General features: G+C 36.2%; 2 protein-coding genes across 2 annotated transcripts; one reads left to right on the forward strand and one right to left on the reverse strand.

Moving 5' to 3' along the window:
* Positions 1-13346: 13346 nt before the first annotated feature.
* On the reverse strand, positions 13347-17729 carry LOC126723063 (zinc finger BED domain-containing protein RICESLEEPER 2-like). Its single transcript, XM_050426299.1, has 5 exons — positions 17417-17729; positions 15949-16132; positions 15161-15850; positions 13772-15069; positions 13347-13671 (listed from the first exon to the last, which is right to left on the reverse strand). Exons 2-5 carry the CDS (start codon positions 16116-16118, stop codon positions 13571-13573), a joined length of 2259 nt encoding a protein of 752 aa, XP_050282256.1. The 5' UTR covers positions 16119-16132; positions 17417-17729; the 3' UTR covers positions 13347-13570.
* Positions 17730-18624: 895 nt separating this feature from the next.
* LOC126722215 (uncharacterized) lies at positions 18625-24748 on the forward strand. The gene is made up of 4 exons (XM_050425361.1): positions 18625-19026; positions 19147-19275; positions 19691-21131; positions 22947-24748. Exons 1-4 carry the CDS (start codon positions 18625-18627, stop codon positions 24746-24748), a joined length of 3774 nt encoding a protein of 1257 aa, XP_050281318.1.
* The last annotated feature ends 1786 nt before the right edge of the window (positions 24749-26534 follow it).

The raw sequence follows: 26534 nt of genomic DNA on the forward strand, positions 1-26534 counted from the left end.
TAGTAACTCGTAGTGGGATAGGAGGTCAGATGACTCATATGTAAAATGGAATTTTACTAGCATGATATCTCTTCTAATGGTTACCAAATGTTTATTATAAGCAAATATCATCGCCTTTCTTAAAAATATATATATTATATCATTGTATAAACTTGAGTCTATGGTCTTGATGACAAGACAAAGAACTTCAATGCCAGTGCTGTAGGGATGCCATCGCCTTTCTTAAAAATATATATATTATATCATTGTATAAACTTGAGTCTATGGTCTTGATGACAAGACAAAGAACTTCAATGCCAGTGCTGTAGGGATGCCATCGTGGTTTTTGTTTGATCTCTCTCTCTCTCTCTCTCTCTCTCTCATATATTGATTTTGGTACTGTAAACTACACATGAGTCCTACGTGCCCTTACTATTAGTATATTAACGATAGTTAAATTGAGGTATTAATTTGGCATATGTATTTTCATGGAGTAAATTGGCCAAAATAAAAGTTCAGGAGGTGTGATAGCCACTACACTAAAGTTCAAGAGGTGTCAGAGCATTTTTCCCAATACAAATGCTAAAAATAAAAACTTTTTTTTTTTTTAATTCCCCTTCTCCTTTCTCTCTCTCTCTTAAACCAACCACCAACCGTTTGCAGCCACCCCCCACCCCCCATCCCCATCTTGCCTATCATACAACTTTCTCTTAGATTGTTTCGAGGACCAAAGTCATATAATATTCTAGTTATTTAAACAAAGACATACATTTTAAAATATCAATAAAATTTCTATCTTTTATCTCAAAAAATATCAATAAAGTTTCTTTCATTTTAGGTTTTCATGTTTTTCCTATTTAATTAATATAAGTGACGACTACATGCAAAACTCTCAAATTAAGGGGAAAAATACAATCAATCAAATCGTCATTCTAAGGGACACCAATGTGACTTCGCCTGTTCATGTAGGCTTGGCACAAACCAAAAGCCAAATAATATTTGCCACCATATGCATGCCCTTTTTAGTAGTCTCTTTTTGCAATATAATTTCTTTATCAATTATAATTTTTTTAATAGATAGTATAAAAGTTATTATTATTATTTGATGGTGAAATGAAAATTGAACCAACTCCAATTCATCCATGAGAGTTGTCCAAGTTAAGAAGACAAGAATGGCTATACCTAGTAGGACGGTCGTCCATAGGCATACAGGTCATCCATGAGGAAAGCACCTGGACGACCCCCGACACTTAGGAAAAATTCCAAAAAGATTTATCTACAAGAGCTAGTGAGTTGAACCACGTGTTATTATTTCGAGGCATGAGTAAAATCTTGATTCATCACTATAACTTCCTACTAAGTATTTAACTTCCAACAACAGTTATAGAAGATAAGATTGAATATTCTAACTCCTATAGCGGTTGTGGAAGTTAACCTCGAACCTTCTGACTTCCTCAAATATAGGGGAAGTTATGAGACAAGTAACCACTTTAAGAGTACACTATATAAACACTCATTCACATCAAATGAAGGTAAGTTTTAGACAACTCCCAAAAAGTTGGAACTCTAGAATTTAAGAGAGTAACTAACTTAAGCATCAGAGGGTTCTTAGTCGATTTGCCCTGGTCACCTTTGATCATGTGTTTTCCTTTTCAGGCCTTTCAAGCAATTACTAAATCATTGAAACCTGGAGCATTTAGCCTACTGACTTTCTTCGCATCATCATTATTCAAATGGTACATTTTAATAAACTTATAATGTGTGTATCTATTTATTTGCAACTAATACATTACTGAACATATTAAATAACATATATGTTTATATATATAGCAAATGATATGTTCATACTTATATTATGTTTTAAATTAGTTGTGCAATTCTTAAATTTTAATTATTTTAATCTTAGATTTACATTTTTATCAGAATTGCAATACTACTAGTTGTTTATTAACCTTGTAGTAGGAATCTCCTAATTTTAGTTGTTTATATACTTTGTAGTACTATTTATTTCACACATAGTAGAAGCCAAATCTACTAGTTATTTCCCACTCAATAAAGACTTTCTTATAAGTAGCCAAATTGAATTTCTAGTGATGCAATGAGAATTTTATGTTCCAAAAACAAAGCTCAATCTTGACATAAGAGTAAAAACTAATTGAAATGCGAAAAAAATCAGTAGGTAAACTAATACACAATATTTCAAATTTTTGCCACTTGGTTTGCCTAAACAAAAGGCAAACTACCTTTTAACCAAGACAGTTTGTCTATTTAAATTGATCGTAAAACTAATTATTTGATATTACACATATATAAGTAATAATATAATTTTAAATAGATGTTTTAAGGGAATGTAGGCAATATAATTCTCCATTTTGGTATAAAAGAGGGGAAGTAAAAGCAGAGATAACCGTTAGTAACCCTGAGATTATGTATGATTTCTCTCTTGGTGATCTTCATCCTAGTGTCTTTTGCTTTGTGAAAATGAAGAAAACATGCATTGAGAGGTATGGATTTGGTTTTTATTACATTTTTTATGAAAGGGAAGTCCACATTAGGAATCATTTGTTATTGTACATGTAGCAATAAGAAGATTAATGACTTCCATGTTAATAAGCATTGTGGTTTATGATCATGTATATGGGCATTTTTAATTTTTTATACATCTTCTAAATTAACATTTCACAATAATGATAAAATAATGCACACACTTTGAAAAAAAATTTCCTACCCATTTTAATAATTTCTTTTTGCAATACAATTTTATAGTGTAAATTTAAAACTTTTATTTCATTAGATAATAATAATTATTACTATTTTTATTTTTGATTTATGTTCATGATTTCAAAAAATACATTTTAATGAATCTACAATGTTTGTATCTATTCGTGTGCAACTAATACATTTTCATACACATCAAATAATTTATGGTTATACATATAAAACATTATATGTTTATACTTTAAGTTTGAATTTGGTAAGAATTGGGTGTAAAACTCATGTTTTACATCATCCATAAAAGATTGTCACATCAAAATTTTACTTAAAATTCAATATATCGTACCACACCTAATAACATCTCAATAAATTCCTAACTTGGTTGGATATATATATGAGTATTAGAATTGATTGAGTGTGGTTGTTGTGGACTAATGGAGTCGCCACCTAAATTAGGTCTAGGTACCATATTGGGCCCTTTGGGCTAATCACTTACAAACATGAATCCGCGTACCAGATTATGGGTCCGGAGTTTGGGTACGGCTTGGGAAGTTGTTAGAGCATCTCCAGCAGTTTCAGCAAATTTTTGTACTGTTTGGAGAATGAACAGTGACATTTAGCTTTTACATACCCACTTTTTCAAATACACTTCCAACAGATTCTCTATCACATTCTCTATTTCATTTAAATATTATTTCTCCATTCATTCTTTATCATCATTTATTCTTCCTATATTTATTCCCAACAATTATATTTTTTAATGAAAAATGTTATATTTACAACATTTTTCTCAATACTTTCACAACAAATTTTATGTGGAAAGTTTTTAATAGTTCTAATTTGAACTCACCACTGAAATTATTTTTTTCCTCACCAATATTAACTAATAACAATTTGTTATTTAAAATTTATTGTGAAAATATTGTGGTAGAATTTCTCAATTAAGATTTTTTATTCTTTATATTATTTTTTATTCTTTCATTTCATTCTCCTCCACACACGTGTCCTCTATCCCCCTTCTTTTATTTCTTTTTCTCCTCCAGAATGTTCCAGCAACATCTCTTTTTTTGGTGAAAGTTCCAGCAACATCTCATTTGCTCCTCTGTTCCTCAAAAAAAAATTTTTTTTGCTCTTCTCATCAGAGAAAAGAGAGAGACAGAGACAAAGAGAGAGGAGAAAGACTGGGAGATCGGCGTTCACCATGCCGTCAGAGATCGAGGTTCACCATGCCGTCGGAGATCGGCGTTCACCATGCACTACCACGTCCGCCGTCCCACTGCCGCTCGTCCTCCTCCCCACCACCAGGTTGGGTCAGATCGGCTTGTTTTTTTTTTTTTTTTTTTTTTTTTTTTTTTTCATTTTTGCTTGTTCTGATTTAACGGATTATGTGAGAAACGGGGTCAGATCGGCTTGTTCTTTTTCTTCTTCTTTTTTTTTTTTTTTTTTTTTTTTCATATTTGCTTGTTCTAATTCAACTTTATTTTAAGAATTGCTTTGTGTTTTGTGTTTGGATTATGTGAGAAACAGAGAGAATGAGAGAAAAAAAAAAAAAAAAAAATCCAAAGGAGAGAGAAAGAATTGATATAATAATAGCTAGTGTAATTTTTTAATCCAAGAAATTCGATTGCTAATGTATAGTAGCCCATCAGGTTTGATGGGCTACTGTTCATGAGCCAAAAAAAATCCAGGTTTACCAAATCTGCTGGGACCTGATGGGCTACTGTTCATGAGCCAAAAAAAATCCAGGTTTATCGAATCTGCTGGAGCATGAATGGAGTATTAATAGTGCACAGATTCTCCAAATTTTAGCTAATATACCTGGATACATACACTGCTGGAGATGCTCTTAGGCACCTAAGACCGCTCGGCTTGTGAGCCGGCCTCCATTATGTGTTGTTAGGCCATATTTAATTAAAGAGTTTATTAAGAGAGCCCTAATCCTTAACCTAAACATACATCATGCACTTTAAATTTAAAAAAACACATACAACATGTTAAAAACATATCACAATATAAAAGGAAATAAATAAAACATAATCAAACAAAATAAATTAAATATGGCAAGTTGACAATTAAATAAAACACATAAGTAAATAATATCAAATAGACTAAACATGGCAAGAATACTAAAACAAACATGGGAAATAATTAAAACTAAATAATTAATCTAAGACAGAGTCAAACAGATTAAAAAATTGTGTGAAAATGATTAAAACAAATAAAAACAAGATTTTATCCTGATCTAGATTTGGGGTGCGTGCGCATACTCAACTATGCGTACGCATGGTTGAACCACGCACACACATACTTGATGATGCGCACATATCCTTTAACACAAATTCAAAAAATTACATTTTTAGAAATTTAATCAAACAAAGATATAATATGTGAGATCAAACAAGCATGTTAGAAACCCTAAAAACTAAACTAACATAAAACAAAAACACAAAGCATCAACATAAACAAATAAACATGAAACAAAACAAATAATTAAACTAAACTACACAAAATAAACATACATGTTATACTTTACATGAAACCAAAATAACAAACCAAGGACAACAAGAATAGATTATAAACAACCTAAAATCATATTAGAACATATCAAACATAATTAAAATATCAAACACATCAAATATAACAAATGGAGAAACTATATCAAGAAAATCACGTGAATCATATTAAGCAAGGTGGTAAATCATGGAAAAGAGACTTAACTTGCTTTTGAATCACAGATTTGATGTTATTTAACCGGCCTCTTAGTGCCAAAACTACATAGTCCAAATAAAAGTTTAGCAATGAAAAGGGAAAAAAATGCAAGTTACGAACACCTATGTCAATTAATATTGAAAACATAGCAATAACATTGATATACAATTAAGTATTTTAACTATATCAAAACCTTTGCAATCAAAAGGGAAAAAAAGGAATGTCTCCAACGCCTCTCTATCAATTAATATTCATGATGCAATAACATTAACACGCACTTTGGCATCTTAACTATATTTCTATTATTAAGTTACATAGGGGCTGTTTGGTTTTTTTTTTTTTTTTTTCATCACTCATCACTCAATTTTCGTCACTCATCACTTAAAATACCCCAATTTCCTATACCCACCTGTTTGGCACATTTTTTTAACTTCTCATCACCCAATTTTTTCTACTTTTTGTGGGACCCATGCTTGACTCCTCACTCAGTGATTTTTGTTAGCCTATCTGGCTACCTGCGGAACCTTCAGAACCCCATATATTTTCTTCACTTCTCATTTCCCCTTCCCCCCTTCAGCCCTGTTTATTCTTGTTCTTCTTCTTCATCTACCTCCTCCTTCTTCTCCATCAAACCCAAAACCCCATCTCCAAAACCCCATTTCATCAAAGCCTCCACAAACCCATCTCCTCCACCGCAACAATAGCCAAAACCCATCTCAATCTCCAAACCTCGCCACCCACTCGATGAAAACATCCGCGACGAGGCTTGCTGCAACAACCCAACATTCTCCCACCTCTTCTCTGCTAAGTACGTCCCTTTCAACCCGGACCTATCTCACCAAACCTCCGACGATCGGTGCAGCAACGCGAGAAGGGTTTTTTTGAGGTTGGGGCGGCGCGGGTTGGGTGAGCTCCAATCAATGATTACGTGCGTGAGGAGGTGATTATTCTTATTCTTCTTCTTCATCTACCTCCTTCTTCTCCATCAAACCTAAAAACCCATCTCCAAAACCCCATTTCATCAAAGCCTCCACAAACCCATCTCCTCCACCGCAACAACAACCAAAATTCAGGTACCCAAATCAAAGTTTCAACAAAAACCCACTTGTATTTATAGCTTAATAATTGATAATTTGGTCATTTTTGTGTGGATTTGGATTAGTATGGAGTCTTTCAAATTTGCTGGTTTTTTTTGTGTGGATGCACATGTTTGTGGGTTTGTGTTTGTGTGTTAGAGAAAAGATCGTGTGAAGTGAAGAAAAAAAAAAAAAAAAAACCCTGTGAAAAGGAATGGAAAAAAAAAAAGAAAAAAGAAAAAAAAATGCAACCAAACCCAGAAACCCAATGTAAAAAGGAAAGAAAAGAAGAAGAAAAAAAAAGATGAAGAAGACTAGACCAGACCCAGCGTGAAAGTGAAAAGAAAAAAAGAAGAAGAAGAAAACCAATGTGAAAGGAAGAAGAAGAAGAAGAAGAAGAAGAAGAAGAAGAAGAAGAAGACCAGTGTGAAAGGAAAAAGAAAAAAAGAAGAAGAAAAAGATAACCTAAACTCACTGAACCCAGTGAAAAAAAAAGGTCAAAAGTTGCGGTTGGACCTCTAACCGTGGGTCCCTCAATGTGTGTGTATTTACCAAAATGCCATCATAACTATGTTTCCATAACTTAAAAACACCTAAAATGTGTTTTCAGTTTCCATAACTTATCACTCAAAAATTAGAGAATTGAGTGATGGAAACAAAAACTGAAAACATCCCTAAACAAACCATTCAACCATGGGACCCACATATTTTGAGTTATGGGTGATGGAAACTGAAAATCCAAACACCCCCATAGTCTTTACCAGTTTGGTAACCTTCTGAACTCAAAAAATGCACAAGACAAATAAACAAAAAAATACCCTTCAATCTTCACTGCCTTATACAAATATCATTCCAACCCATCATGCATTCACGTATGAGCAAAGTCATAGCTTAGAGAAGAAGCAATACGCTTAATTTCAAATCGCATGAACAAAACTAAGCGTACTGGTCATTTAACACCTTACAAAAATAATTACAAATTTTAAAATCTATTACATTGTAAATGAATATTAAAAAATAGTATGCACCCGAGCATGCACACACACTTGCTATAAATGGTCCATTTGGTTAGGTGTTTTGGGATATTAAAAGAGTTAAAAACCAAAACCCTGTTTCCTCATAACTTTTTTACAAACGCTTATTTTAAATTCAAAACACATTTTTCCAACAGACCCAAAATATAAAATGCACCATAAAATAAAGATATATAAAAATAAAAACCTAGCAAAAAGAAGCAAAATTGCAACAAAATAAATGCAAAAAACATCAACAACAATAGTAACGGAAGTAGTAGAAGTAGCAATACCTTGTTAAGTTTGACAGGACCTAGTGAGGATTTGACCTTATTAGCAATTGCTCCACATGCCATCACTATTTCACCATTAAACAGACCAAACAAAAACAAAACAAAGGCTGCGTTTGTTTTGGCTTCAAACCATTTCCGAAAATGCTTTTCCATAAACGTGTGTGTTTGGTAGCTCCAGAAAACTGGGTCAAACGGAATTCATTTTTCGCATTGACTGTAAAATACCCTGCCTCACCCGAAATTCATTTTTAGGTTTTATTTTACCTTCAAATGATTTCCACCCTAGGAAAATAGAAGAGAGAGAGAGAGAGAGAAACAACAAGGAGATCGCACTAGAAGCGTGTCTCGTCGCACCCAGCACCGGCCCCAACCCCAGATCGCACCGTCAGAGAGAGAGAGGCCGATCACCTGAACTTGATCTTGACGGCACCGCCATCTGGGCTGTGCCTCCCTCATCACCGATCGCCAGCCATTATTGATCCACTCCTCCCTCATCACCGATCCATAAACACCCAAGACCCACCTCTCCGATCTTGAAGGCGAAGTTTTGCTTGCTTGGGTTTGTTGCCGTGGGTCATGGCTTTTGCTCGCTGGAGTTCACTTGCCGTGGGTCGTGGCTTTTGCTTGCTTGCCGTCGATTATGGCTTTTGATTTCCAGAGTTTGCTCCCATGGGTGGAATTGGAGTTTCGGTGGTGTGTGGTGTTGTTTCGGTGGTGGGTATATATTTCGGTGGTTGTGGGTTGTTATTGGTGGTTGCAAGTGATGGGTATTTGGCTATGATTTGTTCTGTGGATTGGGATTTGGCTGGGTTTGGATTTGGGATTTGGCTGTCACTCTGTCTCCCTCCGATCTCACTTTTTCTTCCTCTTGATCAATGTTTTTATTTTGATTTTTGGTTGTGTTAAGTGTATATTTTGAAATTTTCTATAATAAAATTTGTTTGGATGCTGAGAAAATGGCTGAGAAAATGTGAAAAATTTGTAGGAAAATAGCATTTTCAGAATGTTACCAAACACATGAAAATGTTTTCTAAAACAATTTTCATAATGCAACCAAACACTTGAAAATATTTTCCTTTCCCAAAAATAACATTTCCGGAAAATATTTTACATTGAACCAAACACAGCCAAAATCAAAACAACCTTAGTCAGTTCCTTTACAATACAACAATATATTGAACAAAAACAGGTTTTGAGTGTATGAGAGAGAGAGTACCATTTTGGGTGTGAACGTCTTGATCGGACTGGCGATCGCCAAGAATGTCAAAGGTTCCCATTTTCTTGTTAGTTGAGAGAGAGAGAGAGAGAGTTTCTTGAATGTTCGGAATAAAGAAGAAGAAGAAGAAGAAGAAGAAGAAGAAAATGGAGCGTAAAGTTTTAAGCAAAAGGGTTTTGGGATGCCACAATGTCATTTTGCTCGGCTTTATGCTTTATTTTTTTTTTTGACAATCAACCGTATAACCCCACCCTCCCTACCTCGGGACCACTCAAACTTGGGTCCATGAACCCTTCAAGCCTTTAAGGCTTGAGGAAGTACCAACTCGCCTAACGTGGGTGGTGGTGCTTTATGCTTGTTTTTCCATACGAATGGATGGTGGTTTTACCACCTCCAATAACAATGTGACACATCAGCTTATTGCAAATAAAAGACTAAAACTTGCCGCATCCAATTGAGTAAGTTTGATATCGCAGCCATTTTCATAACTTTGCCACAATTTGTCTATGTGACAACTTGTAAGTGGTGGAAATATGGACCCACCACTTACAACTCACCACATAGGCAAGTTATGGCAGTAGATTTACTAGAAGTATAAATGATTAAATTTACTATATCTCAATAACCTAAACTTTTGAGACAATCGGTAATTTAACATGGTATCAGAGTAAGAAAAATTACCCATGAAAAATTAACCATCGAGATTCCAATATACATAAGAAAAAAAAAAAAAAGCCATACAAAATACGTAATTGACGCCTAAAAAAAAACCCAAACCCATCAAGAAAAAATCAGGAAAATAATAATAATAATAATAAACCTAACACAACACTAATGGTGGTTTCAACTTCTTCTCCATACTCTAACAACATTTCTAGTGGCTTGGAGGTTTCCATCGTTGATAGGAATGGGTGTTGGAATAGTTTTAATCCGTTTTAACTTTCAAGGCTAATAGGGCATTAAAGAGACTTGATCATGTGTGTTAAGTTGTATTTTTTAAGTTTCAATAAGTTGACATATCACACAAGGATTGGAGGGTGTAAAATAAAAGTTTTACGGCCAATACTTATTGAATTTAATCTCTTTTTCTTTTTTTCTATTTCTTTCTTTCACTAAATTACATATTGAACCCTACGACCTCTTTTTCTTCCATCATTACTTTAGTTATTTTTTGTTTGTCATTTTAGTCTTAATTTTTTTGGGTTATGTTTTAGCCATTTAATTTTCATATGAATTTAGTCTTTGTCCGCTCTTGTTAATTAGAGCACAACCATCAGGCGTACTAAATTTTTAGCATTTAGCACACCAAACACAAAAAAATTACATCCATGAAATATGTCAAATGCCAAATAAATTTGGCATTAAAGCACTAGAAGTAGATGTGCTAAATGCTAGATTTTTTTTAGCATTTAGCACACCAAACACCATACTAGTACAAACACAAATGGGGAAAAATGCCTTGACGCCCCCTGAACTTTAGTGTAGTGGCTATTACACCCCCTAAACTTTTAATTCGGCCAATTTACTCTATAAGCTTCATACATTTGCCAAATTAATACCTCACTCTAACTTCCGTTAATATTCTAACAGCAAACACACATGAAACCCACGTGTAGTTTAAATTGGGGTTTATAAGGTTAGGGTTTGTAAATTAAAATTTGGGATTTATTGTGAAATCAGTATGATTAGGGTGTTAGTATGAATGGTTGAAGAGGATATGGATTTAGGGGGGGGGGGGGGGTGAGATGCTTTCATGATGTGGAAGTTGAACTCTCCGGCAAGAATCATGACTATAGCAGGTTGGACTCAATTGGGATTGACTTTGGAAGGGGGATAAAGATGTTGTGAATGGAACGAAATAAAACCTGCAAGGAAAAAGGTTGGAAATCTAATATAGTACTCTATGGATTTTGAGAGCAGTTGTTGAAGTTCTCTATATGAGAGGTTGTTTGTAGAAAAAAGAAAACACCTTTATAATACTCGATTTGTAACTTGTAGCTCATAATGGGATGGGAGGTCAGATGACTCAAATGTCAAATGGAATTTTACTAGCATGATATCTCTTCTAATGGTTACCAAATGTTTATTATAAGCAAATATCATCGCCTTTTTAAAAAAACGTTATATCATTGTATAAACTTACATCTATGATCTTGATGACAGGACAAAGAACTTTAGTGCTGGTGCCGAAGGGATGCCATCACAGTTTTTGTTTGATCTCTCTCTCTCTCTCTCTCAAAAATTGATTTTGGTATTTTAAACTACACATGAATCTTATGTTGCCTTTGCTATTAGTATATTAACGGTAGTTAGACTAAGGTATTTATTTTGCACATGTATAAAGTTCATGGAGTAAATTGGCCAAAATAAAAGTTCAGGGGGTGTAATAAACTACACTAAAGTTCAAGGGGTGTCAAAGTATTTTTCTCAACACAAATGCTAAAAATAAAAACATATTTTTTTAATTCTCCTTCTCTCTCTCTCTCAAACCAACCACCAACCATTTGCAGCCACCACCCATCACTGTCTCGTCCATCATACAACTTTCTCTTAGATTGTTTTGAGGACCAAAGTCATATAATATTCTAGTTATTTCAACAAAGACATAGATTTTAAAATATCAATAAAGTTTCTACCTTCTATCTCAAAAATATCAATATAGTTTCTTTCATGTTAAGTTTCATGTTTTTTCCTATTTAATTAATATAAGTGACAACTATGTGCAAAACTCTCAAACTAAGGGGAAAAACATAATCAGTCAAATCGTAATTCTAAGGGGCACTAATGTGACTTCGCATGTTCACGCAGGCTTGGCCCAAACCAAAAGCCGAATGCTATTTGCCACCATATGCATGCCCTTTTTAGTAATCCCTTTTCACAATATAATTTATCTATCAATTATAATTTTTTTAATAGATAATATAATAGTTATTATTATCATTCTTTTAATTTATCCTAATGAATTCAAAGGGTACATTTTAATAAACCCACAATGTGTGTATCTATTTATTTGCAACTAATACATTATTGTACATGTTAAATAACATATATTTTTATACATATAGTACATGATATGTTTATACTTATATTATGTTTTAAATTAGTTGCTCAATTCTTAAGTTTTAATCTTAGATTTACATTTTTATCAGAAGTGCAATACTACTAGTTGTTTATATACCTTGTAGGAGGAATCTCCTAATTTTTGTTGTTTATATACTTTGCAGTACTATTTATTTCATACCTAGTAGAAGCCAAATCTACTAGCTATTTCCCACTCAATAAAGACTTTTTTATAAGTAGCCAAATTGAATTTTTAGTGATGCATTGTGAACTCTATGTTCCAAAACAAAGCTCAATCCTGAGTGCTCTCGTGCTCTCTCTAGGGAGGAACAGTAAGAACTATTGTGCAGCAAGAAAAAAGTTAAAGACGTAAGTCATGCGGGTTTCCAAGAAGGGCTGGACTCAGCTGCTTCCTCACCAAGGAATGATGGAGGTTTTTGGAGCAAACACACGTCATTTAAAGATAAACTGGTCGGTGAAATTCCTGGTGCGTTCACTCAAGCTTTCAACTTTGGAAACCTCATGGAAGACGACATTGATTCTGATGAGGAGGTCGAAGGTCTAAGGGAAGGATTGGTGGCTGTGAAATTCTCAAAGGAGCTTAAGCAAAGGATTCGTAGCCCTTGGTACAAAGCCCTCATTGTTAAGGTTTATGGGCGGTCTGTGGGGTTAAATTTTCTTCAAAATAGATTGTTAGCTTTCTGGAGGCCGGCTAGAAGATTGGACTGTGTGGACTTAACCCATGGCTTCTTCCTCACAAGATTTTCTTTGAGAGAAGATTATGAAGCTATGCTGAAAAGTAGGGATGGCAACGGGTCGGGTTCGGGCCGGGTTTTTGCATACCCGGACCCGACCCGCGGGCCAAGACCCTAAACCCAGGCCCGGCCCGAATAATAATCGGGTTTTTTTTCCGGGGCCCAGACCCGCCCCGCCGGGCCCCGCGGGCCCCGCGGGCCCCGTTTAACCTGTTGGGCCCAAATCTGGCCCAACTAAAATTTTTTTTTTTTTAAAGCCCATTGAGCTGTTTTTTGCCAAATTGAAGCCCATTCATTGGGCAGCCAATTTAAGCCCATTCAAGGCATTATTAGGTAGCCAATTCAAGCCCATTCAAGCCCATTCATTGGGCAGCCAATTCAAGCCCATTCATTGGGCAGCCAATAAATCATAACTATAAATCAATAAATCACCAAACATCAATACATCTATAAACCAATAAATCATAACTAAAATCACCAACTAAACATAAAAATAAGATAAATCCAATAAGTCCAATAAGTCCAAGAACTAAGTATCAAAAGTCCAACAAGTTCAAGAAATTCAAAAATAAAAAGTTACAAAACAAATCCTACAAGTGTAAGAAATTACAAAATGTCTTATCCTCCACAAACCAACAAATTAAAAAGGCTAAAAAATTACAAAATGCTAAAAAGGCTTAAAATAATTACAAACCAACAAATTAATCCAACAAGTTTAAGAAATTAAAATGGCTACTAAATTATTACAAAATGTCTAATCATCCATAATTGTGACACAACTCCCATCCTCTTCATTAGGCTCCCCATCATCAAGAATTGTTTGAACGGTACAATCTCCGGACATAGTTGAAGAACCTACAATAACAATGAATTAAAGAATGAAATATCAAATTGTAACTAGCAAATATAAAACTACAATTTTAATTTTATAAATAGAAATTAGACAATTACTAACCGTTGATTTCACTCCATAACCAATTCTGAGCACACATCATTGCCTCTATAGTCTTGGGATGTAGCCTACTACGGTGTGGACTTAAAAGTCTCCCACTAGTGCTAAAGGCCGATTCTGAAGCAACAGTTGTAATAGGAATGGCTAAAATATCTCTTGCAATCCTTTGTAAAGTAGGATACTTTAAACCATTACTTTTCCACCATCCCAAAATATCAAAATCTTCACTCCTCTTCAACACTCCCTCATCAATGAAATGATCAAATTCCATTCTAGCACTCCCATGTTTCTTTGAACTACTTGAACTATTATTCACAAACTCATCAAAAGATGACATTGCCCCACTCAACCTAAATTTCATTTGTGCCACAGGGCTTGAAGTACTAGCAGGAACATGGGAACTTCCTTCATTATCTACAGAGGACTCATTTATATCTCCATACTCATCAAGTAAATCATAACAAAGATTCTTAATTTTTTCAATCTCCAAATTAGAATTATCACCATAAATTTTAGGATAATAAAATTCTAATAACTTCATCTTATATCTTGGATCTAAGATAGCAGCAATAGCCATAACAACACTAACATTAGCCCAATAAGAATTAAACTTAGCAAGCATACTTTCCGCCATCGTACTTATCATCTCATTTGAATACACACTCCATTCATTCAATGCAATTTTCAACTCACACACCACATTAAAATACATATTAGTTGTGGGGTACTTACGACCAGAGAAAAACTCAGTCGCACTATGAAACAACTCCAACCTCCCACAAATATCTTTGGCTAACTCCCAATCATAATCATATGGTAAACAAGTATAAGATATTTCACGTTTAGCCAAACGTGAGAAAACATCTTTATAAATCAATGCAGTAGAAAGCATTAAGTAAGTTGAATTCCAACGAGTTTTACAATCTAAGACTAACTCTTTGGTGCATTGAACACGCAATTGACGTGCATTTTCTTCAAATTTTTGTCTTCTTTTTGGTGATCCAGTCCAATAAATCACACTATCACGAATCCTCTCAATACCATCACCAATAAGAGACAACCCATCTTGAACAATCAAATTCAAAATATGTGCAGCACACCTCATATGCAACATAGACCCACCCAACATAAGAGAACTAGAATCAAGCTTATTCAAAAGAAGTCTAAGCATGGCATCATTAGTACTACAATTATCAACAGTAATTGTAGACAACTTCCTATCAATGTTCCACTCTAAAAAACAATCAACAAGGACTTCAGCAAGAACTTCTTTTGTGTGTGGAGAAGGAACATAAACAAACCTAGAAAAATAATATGAATAATTATAACATAATTCAAAAATCATTCTAAATGTAAAGTCTTTAACATTCAATTTATAGATAAAAAAATTACCTTAGAACCCGGCTTTGCAACATCCAAGTATGATCAATGAAATGAGCGGTAATGACCATAAACCCTCTCTTTTTGTTACTTGAAGTCCACATATCGGTTGTAATGGCCACCTTACTTCCATTCTTGTCCATCATCTTCAAAGCTTTCTCCCTCTCATTATCATAGATCTTAAAAATGTCACTCTTCAAAGTATTTCTTGTGACAAGTTTAAACATAGGTTGAAGATCGGTCACAAATTCTTTAAACCCAATATGGTCAACCATTGAAAGAGGATATTCATGTAGGATGACCATACGGGCAAGCTTATTCCTCACTCTAACTTGATCAAATTGATAAGTACTTAAACTCATGGTTCCATCTACCTTATTTTGTTGTTTGATCAAAACTTGTTGTCTCATATCCCTTATATCTTTAAATTTCATTCGTGGACATCTTGCTAAATGATTACGTAAATGAGTTGTACCTTGGTTAGACTCACCCAAGTAAAGTTTGTTACAATGATGGCATTGGGCTTTAACTTTTCCGTCAACTTTCTTCCTTGTAAAGTGAGACCAAACATCTGAGGTAGTCTTTCTTTTTCTACTTGTATCCAAGTCCTCATTTGTAGGCTCTTGCTCTCTCTCTGTCCCTTCTTGTTCCTCTACCTCTAAGTCTTCTCCTACTAAGTCCACCGTCGGAGATTTCGGATTCCTAATTGGTTCAAAAGTTTGGGAGTTAGAATCAAAACAAATTATCAAAAATTTATTATTACACATACTCATTGATTAACTACAAATTCAAACACTTACTCATTTAATGGTGATCCTGAGGGTGAACTGCCAGGTGACAATGGTGAGGGTGACCGTGAAAATGGCGAAGGAGACCGCAAAGTCGGCAAGGGACAACGTCCGGTTCTCAAGGGAGAACCACTTGGCGAGGAAGAATCAGATTTGTTTGTGTCTGTGTTTGTGTCTTCCATCTCCGTTTTAGGATCTGCATGTTGAAATTTGATAAGTTTTGTTCAAGAGCAAGCTTTGAGCTACTAATCATTTTGCAAAAAGGGATATTCAATTTCTCAAACAAATTACAAAATCATATACAAAATTGCCAATCAAAAATAAATAAGCCAATCCTATTAAACTCCAAATTCTCTAAAAAAAGAAAATTACAAAAGGTATCTGAATTCTGAAATTCTGGTGTTTACTTCTCAAGAGGTAAACAATTGGAATCCCAACATTCCCAACATATCAATCCACCAGATACATAGTAAAAACAAATATCAATACCCAAATATCACCAATACAAGATATTCCACAAGACATAATAGAAATCCAAAGAGTATAACAACTATGCTTACTGGGAAATTTCTAATTCTATTAGAATAACAATATACTGTCTTTAAAACCTTACCAGAAAAGCAACCCGTATAAGTATACAAAACCAATCAGAAAAAAGCAATCTGTATTAGATCAAATGTAAATAGATCAAAAGCTTGGTACAGAATTCATGTGTCTTATACTAAGAAGGCAGAGAGATAATAAGTGGAGGCAGATACAGAGATGAAAAAATACTGTTGAATCAATTTCAGGTCTCTTAAAAAAATTAGATCTATCATTAGAGAGGTATTGTCCTTTCTCTGAAGGTACCGGGAGAAAAATCACCTCAAATGTAATTTTGTTTCTGTTCTTCTAAATAGTCTAGGGTATGTCACATTGTTCTATAGTTAAGATTTTCTGAGTGTTGCAATATTCTCTATCTTTTGTTCATTTATGTAACACTAGTCAGAGACATAAACTGAAAAATGACAAAAACTTAGCTTTAGTTTTCTGGAAAAATAAGTAAATAACCTACCCATCAAAGTTCTAGTTGAAGATATCAGCATCATCAAAGTTCACAATGGTGTTTAGAGGATATTTTCAGGGGGAAACAAACAAAAGCAAAAACCGGGATGACCAACAAACATATTCCCTTCCATCCTACAGAGCAAATGTCAAATGGAGGGGTACACATAATACTGTAAATATACCGAATGCAGACTTCTAAGTTCTAGCTAGAGGAAAACAGAGGAAATTTGGGAATCAGGACAAGCCAAATTCATTACCAAAAAAAATAAAAAATAATTCCCAGAAGTAATGACATTCACAATTACCTAAATTCACTTAATACAAGTTCACCACCACTAAAATCAATAAATGGTTTTTAAGAACAGAACAATACCCCTTCAGGTCTCTTAAAAAAAAAAAAAAAAAAAAGAACCGGTGAGTCGGTGACACAAACCTGGAGATGAGCTGCGGAGTGAGGGAGTGAGGGAGAGCTGCGTGCTGCGTGAGGGAGTGAGGGAGAGCTGCGTGAGCTGCGTGAGGGAGTGAGGGAGATGGGTGACTGGAGATGGGTGACTGGAGATGGGCGACGGAGTGAGGGAGAGCTGCCAGTCGGAGTGAGGGAGTGAGGGAGAGCTGTGCGTGACTGGAGATGGGCGACGGAGTGAGGGAGAGCTGCCAGTCGGAGTGAGGGAGTGAAGGAGCTGCGTGAGGGAGGGCTGCGTGAGGGAGGGCTGCGTGCTGCGTGAGGGAGGGCTGGAGGCTGAGTGAGTGATTTCAGATTTGGGGATTTAGGTTAGAATTATAGGTTTATATATATAAAGGGTATTTTAGTAATTTAGGGTACCGGGTTTTAAACGGGGCGGGTTTCGGGGCGGGTTTCGGGTCGGGTTTCGGGTTTTTTTAATAAAACCCGGACCCGACCCGAACCCGCTTCGGGTTTTTTTTTAAAAATCCATACCCGACCCTATCCTTAATCGGACCGGGTAAAACCCGGCCCATTAGGGTCGGGCCGGACCGGGTACCCGCGGGTCGGGCCGAAATTGCCATCCCTAGCTGAAAAGGGGACCTTGGTTTATTGGAGAGCACTTTTTATCCATTAGACCTTGGGAACCAGATTTTTTACCGGCGACGGCAAATGTTTCTTCAGCGGCAGTGTGGATAAGGCTGAATGAACTACCGATAGAGTATTACCATGCGAAGGCCTTGCTTCAGATAGGCAAAGCGATTGGTAATGTGTTGAGAGTGGACACACATACAGCCTCTGAATCTAGAGGGAGATTTGCCAGGCTCTGCGTTCAGGTTGATGTCGAGAAGCCGCTTGTCATGGCCATTTTGATAGGGAAACGTGAGCAGCTGGTGTGCTACGGGGGAATCCACAAACTGTGCTTCGGGTGTGGAAGAATAGGACACCGTAAGGAGCAGTGCCCTTTTGTCATCCGTCAGCCATCGCCGCCGAGCAAGGAGGTTAACCAACCTGATGGTGTGACAGAGGCGCAGACATGCAATGCGCATGATTCTGATAGCGCCGAGCAAAGTGTGGGACCCGACATAAACGTGCATGATAGTGCGCAAGAGGGTGTACTCGAGAGTACCTACGGACTTTGGGTAGTGGTTATGCGCAAGAAACAAGGGGCAAAATAACAAAGACACGAGGGGACCACAATGAGCATGGAGCATGGACAAACTCGCGTAGGGAAGGAGACACGACCATTCATGCCTCCAGGATCAGTAGAAACATGCAATGGGCCGAGTAGAGATATTAAAAGAAAGTATCTAGCTCAGAGAATTATTGATGGGCTCCAAGTGGCTAATGCAGTCCAGCACATTATGAAGGAAGGACCAAAACCGGTGTATGAATCTAATGAAGCAAGCCCAAGTATTGTGCAATCCAAAATTTCACTTAAGCCCAGTGACCGAGTAGCAGTTATCAAGCCCAGTAAGCCCAACCCGCAAGCTTCAGTTAAGGGTAAGAAGGGCTTGGCACGGAACAGGGCATTCCAATCTCCTTCTCATTCTAATCGTGCTAGCGCTGGTGAGAAAGAGAGTAGAGCTGGTCCGCCTCTGGTTCGTAATGTTTTGGGAAGAAATCCACACGAAGAAGAGTTGGGTAGTGAAGAAAATTTTATGGTTTTGCCGTCTCAGGGTTAGTTTTCAACCGGGTCTAAGTCTAATTTGGGATTTCAGTTCAGAGGTGGGTGTAGCAGAGATCACGATGCCTCTTTGAATGGAGAGAAGTGCGATGGAGGGGATAGCGAAATGTCAGCGGAGGGGTCCAATGGTGAAGATGGAAGGGAGGATTTTTCTGATATGGAAGTTGGTGCCGCAAATAGCACTAAATCTCATGCTAAGTGAAGCGGGTTTGAGGGAGTGTCTATTTATGCAGCGGGCGATGCTTCCAAGGGAGAGGCAGACAGAAAAGATGGTGGTGTCCTGGAGCGGATAGAGCTTGAGGGTGGTGTTGATGGCACTTCTTCCTTCTGATAAAGGTCATCCCTTAGAGCACCCGTTTATCATGAATATTTTAGTTTGGAATTGTAGGGGCGCTCTGAAGCCCTCTTTTCAGAGAAATGTTAGGGAATTGACCCGGTGCCATAATCCTGCAATCTTGGTTGTGATGGAAACAAAAATTGGAGGTGAAAGGGCTAGGGAGATTACTGATCAGTTACCTTTTGATAGTGCTATCCACACAGAGACCATTTGATATGCGGGTGGTTTATGGATGCTGTAGAATTCTGACAGAGTGGAGATTACGGCATTAGCCAACACTGAACAGGAGATTCATACCGTGGTAAAGGTAGGAAACTCTAACTCCAGCTGGTTGTTTACTGCAATTTATGCTAGTCCTAGAACTGTGGAAAGACATGTTTTATGGAATAACTTAATTAAAGTTGCTGAGATGCATGATATGCCTTGGGTGTTAGCTGGTGATTTTAATGAGCCTTTAATGGATAGTGATAAATTTGGGGGCAAGGCGGTTAGTGTTAACAGATCGCTTTTTTTTAAGGAATGTCTGGATAAGTGTAGTATGATAGACATTGGGTTCTCTGTTCCGCGCTTCACGTGGACAAATAAAAGAAATATTCAAGCTCTCATTCAAGAGAGGATTGATAGATTTTTTGTAAATCCCAGCTGGTGCCTTATGTTCCCTGAAGCAAAAGTGGTTCACTTGACTAGATGTCATTCGGACCATTGCCCTGTGCTTCTGGAAATGCAGCCTAGAGTTGTTGTTAATAGAAAGAAACCTTTCAAGTTCCAAACTTGTTCGTTGTCTGACCCAACCTTTCCTAATTTAGTCTCTCAATCGTGGAGACACTATCCTATGCTTGCGGATGCTATAGATTGTTTTACTAAAGAGGCAGAGAAGTGGAATAGAACGCAATTTGGGAATGTGTTTGCTAGAAAAAACAATATTATGGCTCGCCTAAATGGTATTCAGCGGGCTGTAGCGATTAGACCTTCAAATTTCCTCCTAAATCTTGAGAGTGAGCTGCTAAAAGAGCTTGATAATGTGCTGAACCAGGAGGAAGAAATTTGGGCTTTGAAGTCTAGAGTTAATTGGATGATTCAAGGAGATCGTAATACTGCCTTTTATCATGTCTCTACCTTGGTTAGGAGAAAAAGGAATCAAATTTTGGCGATTAAAGATTCAGTAGGGGAGTGGTTGTATGAGGATGAGGCAATTAAAAATGTAATTAGGAGTGGTTTCATCGAAGTGTACTCCTCCTCTCTCTCTAGTGCTTCTGAGTCTATTCCTTTTACCACTACATGGCAAGGCAGATTGTCAGATGAGGAAAAGGAGAGTATTAGTGGGGATGCTTCAGTGGAGGAAATTAAAAATGCTTTGTGGTCTCTAAAGGCTTTTAAGGCTCCAGGGCCGGATGGCTTGCATGTGGGGTTCTTCCATAGATTCTGGCTGATTGTTGACAACTCGGTGATTGATTTAGTGAAGAAAGTTTTTGTTGAGAGGAAAGTGCCAGAATTCTTGAATAGGACCCACATTGTCCTTATTCCAAAGATTCAAGGGCCGGAGACTTTGGGTAACTATAGGCCTATTAGTTTATGCAATACAGTCTATAAAGTGATTGCAAAGGTTATTGTTGCTAGGCTTAGGCCTTACTTGGATAAGCTTATATCTCCTCTTCAAACTGCCTTTGTGCCAGGGAGGAAAGGTGATGTGCATGAAATATATACAATAAAGTACTCACATATCTACATATTTAGCCTTACTTTTATGTTATTTTGTGACTGATTATATAATATGTTTGTGTTGTAGGTAACAAGGGCTTTACATGCAAAGTGGGGCTAGGCCAATTGAATTAAGCCAACTTACATCCAGCCAGGCATGAATTCAAGAAAAGACCAACCCAATTAAATTTAAGTCCAATTGGAGTAAGGAATCAAAGGAAATTTGCGCCAAATCCAAGTCCAATTCGGATTAGGATTCCAGACTGCACATTAGTTAGTATTTTTATCATAACTTTCGGCTCAGATGTCCAATCGAGATGATTCAAGTTGGGCTAGAACGATATCTTAAAGGGCTACAACTTTGTAGTTTACCAAAAGTCCAAATTCTGATGTTAAATGGGCCAAAATAGTCAGTTAAGTGAAGCCTAAAAATCTGGGATTTTCTCCAAACGGGAATTCAACTTGTAATAGGATTCCTTAACCTATTTAAAGGCTCTTTAGGGCAAAATTTAGGGAGGCTAGTGCTAGGGCTGAGGGGACTGAACATATAGAGGCTGCGGCTAGGATTGGTGTGTAGGAGCAGAATGTGTTCTTTTTGTCTATGGCTTTTCTCTAGCACTGTGACTATTTCTTTCTCTATTTTATTTGTTTAGTTTAATTGTTAGTATTTTATTTTTATGTTTTCTTTCAATTACTATGAGTAGCTAAATTTATAATTAAGGTTGAGGATGAAACCTTGTAAAGGATTATCAGTAATATTTATGTGATTTGATATTTCCCACAATAATTATTCTTTAATGATTTAAATTGTTCTTGCTTTATATCAATTGACTAAGATGAGATTCTAGATATGAGGTCAATCATGTTTTTCTCATGATTTAGGATTTGTCTTAATTAATTGAATGCTTGGTTTATTAATTCTTGATTATAAAATTAGATTTCTCTTATGATTTGTCTGTTAATGGATACAATTTATGATTTGATTTTTAGAATTTGATATATCTTGTGATTTGTTTGGCTATAGATACAATTGATGATTTGGTTTTATACTTAAGAAGCGAAGAAGAACATGCTTTTGATTTTTAAAATAAGGGTTTAAATGATGATATTTTCCATGATAGCAAGATTGATTTCTAGATTATCATGCAGTGGTTGGGAAAAATTGATGATCATAAATATATGCTGATATGACTTACAAGGCGGATTCCAAAACCTTAATTCATTTCCCTTGATTGTTTACATCTTTTCATTGCTTTATATATTTTGCTTAGTTTAACTATTTGCTTAATTTTATTATTTGCTCAGTTTATTTTATTGTAACCAACCAATTTTTATTTAAACTAGATTAGGATTAATTTGGTTAAGGTTTAATTAACTTTCCTACGTTCATACAAGTCCCAATGGGTTAGACCTCGTTCTTGTCCAACTATACTTCGGTACGGTTCGTACACTTGCGAGTATTTTAAAATTTCACAACAAAAGGTATGGACAATGCAATCATAGTGCAGGAAATTGTTCACACTCTTAGCAAAAAGAAAGGGAAAGTGGGGTATATGGCCATTAAGGTGGATTTAGTGAAGGCGTATGATAAGCTTGAGTGGAGCTTTATAAGAGGCATGCTTTTTAGAGCAAACTTGCGCCCGCTGATCTGATTGACCTCATTATGAGCTGCGTTTCAATAGTTTCGACCTCAATTTTAGTGAATGGAGAAGCTTTGGACCCCATCTATCCTTCGAGAGGAATCAGGCAAGGAGATCCGCTTTCCCCGTACTTGTTTATAATGTGTATGGACTTCCTAGGCCAGCTTATTCAAGAAAAATGTGAGGCAAAAAGGTGGCAGCCTGTTAAGGCTTCTCAAAGTGGACCATCGTTTTCGCATTTATTTTTTGCGGATGACTTAGTCCTATTTGGGAAGGCAGATGGGAGGGAGTGTGCTGTTATTAGAGATGTCCTTGATGAATTTTGTAGCATATCGGGGCAATTGGTGAGCATTACCAAATCTAGAGTGTACTTCTCTCCTAATGTGGATAGGGATACAAGAGAATCGTTATGTGATATTCTTGGGTTTGCTTCCACGGCATCTCTTGGCAAATATCTTGGGTTTCCCATCAAGCAGCTGGGTTCCAGTTCCCAAGATTTTAATTTTGTCCTAGATAGAGTCAAGCAAAAATTGTCGGGGTGGAAAGCGAACTTGCTATCCTTGGCTGGCCGGGCTGTTTTGATTCAAGCTTCCTCGTCATCAATTCCTTCCTACGTTATGCAAGGCACTTACTTACCAGGGAGAATTTTGGATGGCATGGACCGGGTTAATAGAAATTTCTTATGGGGTTCTTCGGAGACTACGAGGAAAATCCATTGGGTTGGTTGGCAGAAAGTTACAAAACCAAAAGATAAAGGTAGGCTAGGATTGCAAGAGGCAAAAGGCAGAAACACTGCTCTCCTTGCCAAGTTGAATTGGAGGTTACATACGGAGGATGATGCTTTGTGGGTGAAAGTGTTGAAAGGAAAATGTTGTAGCAACAGGAGACTAAATGCTGTCAATATGGATAGACTGCCTTGCTCTCAGATTTGGAGAGCCATAAAAAAGGGTAGAGATACCTTCAATAAAGGCAGCATGTGGGTGCTTCATAGAGGCAGTTCTCTTAACTTTTGGGTGGACAATTGGACTTGTAAAGGCCCTATTCGCGGCCTCATTCATGGTCCTTTAACTCGTGATGCAAGCCAATGGAAGATTAAAGATGTCTTGTTGAGTGGAGTTTGGGATTGGAACCGAATTCCCTTTGAGCTTACCCCTGAAATTAAATTGACTATCCAAGCCATTCCTATTTCCTTAGCGGATGGAGGTAGGGATAGGATTGGTTGGCGAGGTAATGCTAGAGGTTGCTTTGATCTCAAAAGTGCCTATTCCTTTGCTAGAGAGGTGGATGATGTGGAAATTATAGATGCTGGTTGGATTTGGAAATTAGAAACTCTCCCAAAAATTAAGACTTTCCTATGGAGATGTGTTCACAATAGCATAGGAGTGAAAGATTGTCTTGCTAGAAAAGGCTTTATGGATGATAAAGGGTGTCCCGTGTGCCATAGAGAACTGGAAACCATATTGCATGCCCTTAGAGACTGTCCAAGGGTAAAGCATAGATGGAGTCAGTTGGGTGTAAAGGGAGATAGTAGTGTTTTTTGGAGGAGCAATCTGCATAATTGGTTGCAAAACAATGGGAAAGGGAGCTGTAGTACTATTCAAGGGAAGCCACCATGGAGAATCATGTTTAACTTTGTTGTGTGGAGCATTTGGAAGAGCAGGAACTCTTGTGTTTTTAATAGAAAGAGCCCAAATCCGAATCTGCATAAGGAGATTTATAACCAAGCTACTGAGTTCATGTTTTGTGTAGCTTCTCCTCGTAACCAAGTCCGTAAAATCAGCAAGAGAATTAGATGGGAAAAGTCGCCGGCAGGATGGAAAAAGTTGAACACAGATGGATCGGTTTTAGGGAGTATGGAGAGGGCTGGCTGTGGAGGAGTAGTTAGGGATGAGCATGGGAGTTGGATTGCTGGGTTCACAAGACATGTAGGAGCAACCAATAGTTTTGCTGCTGAGCTTTAGGGGCTTAGAGATGGTCTTGTTCTGTGCAGTAGTTTGAATATCTCCTGCCTTATTATTGAGATAGATGCCAAAGTGATAGTGGATGTATTACAAAATTCTGACTATGTAAATCATATAATATCTCCTATATTGGATGATTGCAGAAATTTGATGACTAGATTTCAACAAGTCCAAGTGAATCATTGCTACCGCTAGGCTAACCATTGTGCTGACCTGATGGCTAGACTAGGGGCTGAACAAGATCTAGAGTATAGGATGTTTTCTAGTCCGCCTGTGGACTTAGCTAAGGCTTTGGAGGATGATTGTAATGGTGTTTTCTCCAATAGACTTTGTACTGAACAAGTTGTTTTGGTTTGAGTGTTAATGAAATCGTCTTTTTACCAAAAAAAAGCTCAATCCTGACATGAGAGTAAAATTTGATGGAAATGCGAAAAAATCAATAGGTACACTAATACACAATATTTCAAATGTTTGCCACTTGGTTTGCCTAAACAAAAGGCAAACTACCTTTCAACCAAGACAATTCGTTTATTTAAATTGATCTTAAAACTAATTATATGATATTACATATATATATATATATATATATATAAGTAATAATATAATTTTAAATAGATGTTTTTAGTGTATGTAAGCAATATAATTCTCCATTTTGGTATAAAAGAGGGGAAGTAGAAGCAAATGTAAAAAACATAAATGCCAGTAATTTGGAATTGTGTATGATTCTTATCTTGTCGTTTATCTTCATCCCCGTATTTTTTGCTTTGACAGAATGAAGAAAACATGCATTGAGAGGTATGGATTTGGTTTTTATTACATTTTTTTATGAAAGGGAAGTCCACATTTTGAATCATTTGTTATTGTACATGTAGCAATAAGAAGATTAGTGACTTCCACGTTAATGAGCATTGTGGTTTATGATCATGTATTTGGGTATTTTATACATCTTCTAAATTAATAGTTCATAATGATGACAAAATAATGTACACACTTTGAAAAAAAATTTCCTCCCCATTTTAATAATTTCTTTTTGCAATACAATTTTATAGTGTAAATTTAAAACTTTATTTCATTAGATAATAATAATTATTACTATTTTTATTTTTAATTTATGTTCAAGATTTCAAAAAATACATTTTAATGAATCTACAATGTGTGTATCTATTTGTGTGCAACTAATACATCTTCATACACATCAAATAATATATGTTTATACATATAAAACATTATATGTTTATACTTAGAATCCGAATTTGGTAAGGATGAAGTGTAAAACCCGTGTTTTACATCATCCAATAAGAGATTGACATATTAACATTTTACTTAAAATTCAATACATTCTATCACACCAAATAACATCTCAATAAATTCTTAATTTGGTTGGATTTATATATGGGTATTAGAATTGATTGAATGTGGTTATCTTTATTCTTAAATATGTGATAAGATGATGTGACATGTTGGGATTGGAGGAGTAAAACATGGATTTTACACCATATTCTTACATAATTTAATATATTTTACTTTAAACATATATTATGTTTGACTAAAGTTCACTTTTAGTTTGTTTGAGGTTGTTTTCATTTTAGCTCCTAATGTTTCAAAAGTTTCATTTTGGCCATTTAAAGTTTGGTTCTAATTTCAAATGTGCTTTGTTACCATTGTCCTGTTAATACCACATAGGTGATAGGACCCACCAAGTGGCACATATTAATCTTACATGGCACTTCTAGTATTGTGTCTTGTGAGAGAGAGTTACAATGTATTTTGGGGTTAGAATTTCTTG

The sequence above is a fragment of the Quercus robur genome, chromosome 4, assembly GCF_932294415.1.
Source record: "Quercus robur chromosome 4, dhQueRobu3.1, whole genome shotgun sequence".
Taxonomy (NCBI): Eukaryota; Viridiplantae; Streptophyta; class Magnoliopsida; order Fagales; family Fagaceae; genus Quercus; species Quercus robur.